Source organism: Epinephelus moara, chromosome 8, assembly GCF_006386435.1.
Source record: "Epinephelus moara isolate mb chromosome 8, YSFRI_EMoa_1.0, whole genome shotgun sequence".
Taxonomy (NCBI): domain Eukaryota; kingdom Metazoa; phylum Chordata; class Actinopteri; order Perciformes; family Serranidae; genus Epinephelus; species Epinephelus moara.
Genome location: NC_065513.1, coordinates 45,425,158 through 45,428,993, shown reverse-complemented (window position 1 = coordinate 45,428,993; position 3,836 = coordinate 45,425,158). Strand labels below are relative to the sequence as shown.

At 43.6% G+C, this 3,836-nt stretch overlaps 1 protein-coding gene across 2 annotated transcripts in view; it reads left to right on the top strand.

Annotated features, from left to right (window-relative positions):
* The window catches only part of tti2 (TELO2 interacting protein 2), an 8,511-nt gene extending 4,681 nt beyond the window's left edge, over nt 1-3,830 (top strand). For both annotated transcript variants that reach the window (XM_050051520.1, XM_050051519.1), the window contains 3 exons: nt 290-449; nt 538-736; nt 2,405-3,830. In XM_050051520.1, coding sequence (XP_049907477.1) covers nt 290-449; nt 538-624 — 247 coding nt within the window. In that variant the 3' untranslated portion in view covers nt 625-736; nt 2,405-3,830. The remainder of the gene's footprint in view (nt 1-289; nt 450-537; nt 737-2,404) is intronic.
* The last annotated feature ends 6 nt before the right edge of the window (nt 3,831-3,836 follow it).

The window sequence follows — 3,836 nt, the reverse complement described above, 5'->3', positions numbered from 1 at the left end:
GTTCGTCCTTCACCTTCTCAAAATGATCCCACACTTTGGATTTCCTGCCTGACATGTTATTAACTAGCCTGTGGAATAACCGCAGGTACCAGCCCTGGAGATTAACCTGACTCCTGTCTGACTGCTGAGCGTGGACACTTCCTGTGGCTGTCCTTTCAAAGTAAAGTCACACATGGTTCACAGGAGATGTTTTTAAATCTGTGGAGATTAAAAACAGAAACTCAAGTCTGACCTCTGCAGGCTGAACACAGGAACTGCTGCTGTTTCTAACTCTGTCTCTGTCTCTCAGGATGGAGTGTCGAGTTGGCGTGTTGCTGCGTTGCCTGTTGAAGTTGCTGGTTGACGTGTCCTCAGACTCTGAGCTCAGTGACTCAGTGAGACAGAAGCTGATGAATCAAACGTCTCTCTGCCTCAAACTGTTGGACGCCTGTTGTCATGGAGACCTGCAGGTGAGTTTACCTGCTGACTGCTGTTTGTCTCAGACCAACTGTCCTCTCTGAAGACGCTCACCTGTCTGTCTGTCTGTCTGTCTGTCAGCCTCTCCTCCAGCAGGTCGACAGCAGCTGCTGCAGCTCCGAGGTGCTCAGTTGCCTAGCGACAGTCACTGTGACAACAGAGAGGTGACGCAGCAGCAGCACACCTGGAACACCTGAGAGTCTGACTGTGAGATGCACTGAGAGCGGAGCTGCTGCTTCCTGACAGACAGGACTGAGGGCTGAGAGCACAGGAACAGCAGGTGTGTTTGTTTCGTTCAACAGGACGTCTTTAATATCATCTTCATACATTCATATTCATATTTATACAGCCAATATTACATAATCTGTTTTGTGTTCATGAAGGCACCACAAGCTTCAGCTCAGTGCTGTTGCATTCACAGACGTCAGAAATATTCAGTTACAGTCACAAACAGTGATGTTAATGCTGCGTTCATGTCACATGGGAGTGACTGTAATTATTAGAGTTCACTTCAGCATCCAACATCTGACACAAGCATCAGTCTGATGTTTAAACCCAAATACAAAGTTCTCAGTGTTTTTAACTTTGCTGTCGTCGTCACCTTTCTGAACCTCCACCATTTGTCCCATTTGACTTGAACGCAGCATCAGCACTTGGCCTCCCACAGAGACAGAAACAGGTGTGAAATGAACTGTTCGTCTTCATCACTGAAGACTTTTCCCTGGTACATTACATGAAACCTGTGATAATAATAATAACACTCTGTATATTTATTACATCAGTCCGACCTGTCGCTCATCTCACAGGTTAATGTCACAGTTTTCACTCATTGTTGAGAATCTGGGATGAAACCTTTTGTTTTTACTCCTCAGTGAGGCTGAAAAATATATTTGAAAAGATCAAAATATATTAAACAGTTTTTTAATATCAGACATGATGGTTGTCAGAGGAAAGATCTGATGAGGGAGGGAGGGTCTGATGAGGGAGGGAGGGTCTGATGAGGGAGGGAGGGTCTGATGAGAAGCTGAAGTTTTAATAAACTGAGAGACGTCTGTAAAGTCTCTGATCAGCTGCTCAGTCTGAAACCAAATGTCTCTGCAGAGTTCATCATGCTCATTTATTTCCTCAGGACCTGAGAGGTCGACTGGCTTTCAGACAATCAGACACATCATATCGTTTGATGTCATACAGACAGTATGATGTCATACAGACAGTATGATGTCATACAGACAGTATGATGTCATACAGAGTAACAACATTACAGTGACAACAAACAAAAACAAACAGTTAAACACAAACAGTAAATAAATCCAAGTGTTAAAGGCCACAAAGACGCTGATGTTCATTAATGTCACTGTAAACATCAACAATAAATAAGATATTTCAACACTGTAAAATAAAGTGGTGTCTGCACACAGTGTGACACACGTCTCAATACCGAGTTCTTCATTCTGCTGCATGAAGCCTGAACAGACTCGTTACTGCCCCCCTGTGGTCTGAATGTTTGTCCATCAGTCACTGAGGTAATGAGTCTGTGTAAGCAACAAACTTCACACACACACACACAGGTGAAATTTATCTTCAGTGTTTCAGCAGAGAAACGTCTTCAGTGACGAGGAGTTCAGGTTAACCCTAACCCTCTGTGATGTAATGTCGGCGCTCTGATTGACTGTAGCAACAATTCAGGAAGCAGAAAGTTGAGACTGAAAGTTCAGTCTTGTCCTCAGAGAGTTGGCTGATAAACTTCACAGCTCACCGTGTCGATGCAAAGCTCCGCAGCAGCGACTGAACGACTTCATGTATCAAGTTTCAGACGTGTTTCGTGAGTTTTTCCTGATAAACAAACCTGGATGTTTCGTATCTGTACAGTCTCTAACATGACTCGTGTGTGTGTGTGTGTGTGTGTGTGTGTGTGTGTGTGTGTGTGTCATGGTGTGTGTGTGAGCAGTGAGTCCAGCTGGTCCAGTCTGTGCTTCAGTCCCAGTAAACTCTCCTCGGCCTCCAGTCGTCTCACCTTCAGATTCTCCTGCTGGTTCCACAAACTGCAGCGAAGACGAGCCTCAACGAGCAACGACACACAGTCAGTCAGGTTTATTCTCTCTGACATCACACACACTCACACACACACTCACACTCACACACTCACACTCACACTCAGGCTCTGTTTACACCTTTACAGACATTTATGAAAACAGATATTCTCCTCTACGTTTTGACCTCTCGTCCACACAAAGTGAGATTTGAAAACATCTTAAGTCCAGTTGTAACTCACCAGATTCATCACTGTATATGATATTATATCGAATCTTTGGACAACCAAACGATATTTGCAGATATCACAGTCTGCCTTGATATGATTTGATTTGAGAAGAAGAAGAAATCATCTGAGCATTTCACCCAGTTCTGCTCGTCACCTGTTATTAGTGCTAACACTTTTACACTGCATGAATTAGCCTAGCAGCTAGCAGAGTTTTCTCCACTCTTCACTTCACAAATTACAGGTATTGTTTATATATTTTCTTCCTCACTGTTGGTGTCAGTCTCTGCGTCCCCTGACACAACTGCTCGGTTGAATATCGGCTTGCGTGCATGTTTTTTGAAACGTTGTTGAAACAGAGCAACTAAAGCTGAGTTGAGACTGCACGGTATCAGCCTGATTATAACCTGACGCAGCCGTCGCACGGTGTCGGCTCGGATCATGAACGAGTGTTGTGCGTGATAATGCATTGTTTATCCCATGTAGTGTGTCATAGTAGATCACAACTGATGCTGCGTCTGGGACGCCTCACGACCGAAAGGAGGCAAGAAAGACATTTTAAAACGAAGGTTGTGTGGACAGAATTTTTTATCTTAAATGGAGGAAAAATAAATGTTTTCAAAAATGTCTTCACACATGTAGACAGGAGCTGTTTCTGTTCTCTGTCTCACAGTCACATGTTTCAGGTGAATGTCCAGTTTAGCTTAGCTTAGCACAAAGACTGGAGGTAAAGGGAAACTGTTAGCCTAGCTCCATCAGAAGTGACAACATCTACCTTCAGACCCATCTGAGTCACATGTTGTTTTATTGAACAGGTGCAGACACACAAACGTAACATGAGACACATTTCAGTACAATCAAAAACAGTCCCTCCCCAGTACTTAACAAATTATTTGTCAGGATTCCCCCTCTTTGGACCACTCATCCCCCCACATAAATAACAAACAGTCCCTAACCCTCTCTAAAGTCCAGAACTGCCAACCAGCTTGTTGGCTAACAGGAAACAACATGTTGGTCAACAGATAACTCCAATGCTAACTGCTGCTAACAACAACATCTCCTTTTTATATATCTGTTTCCTGTTCATCAAACAACATGTGAATCAGACTTTGAGTTATATGAA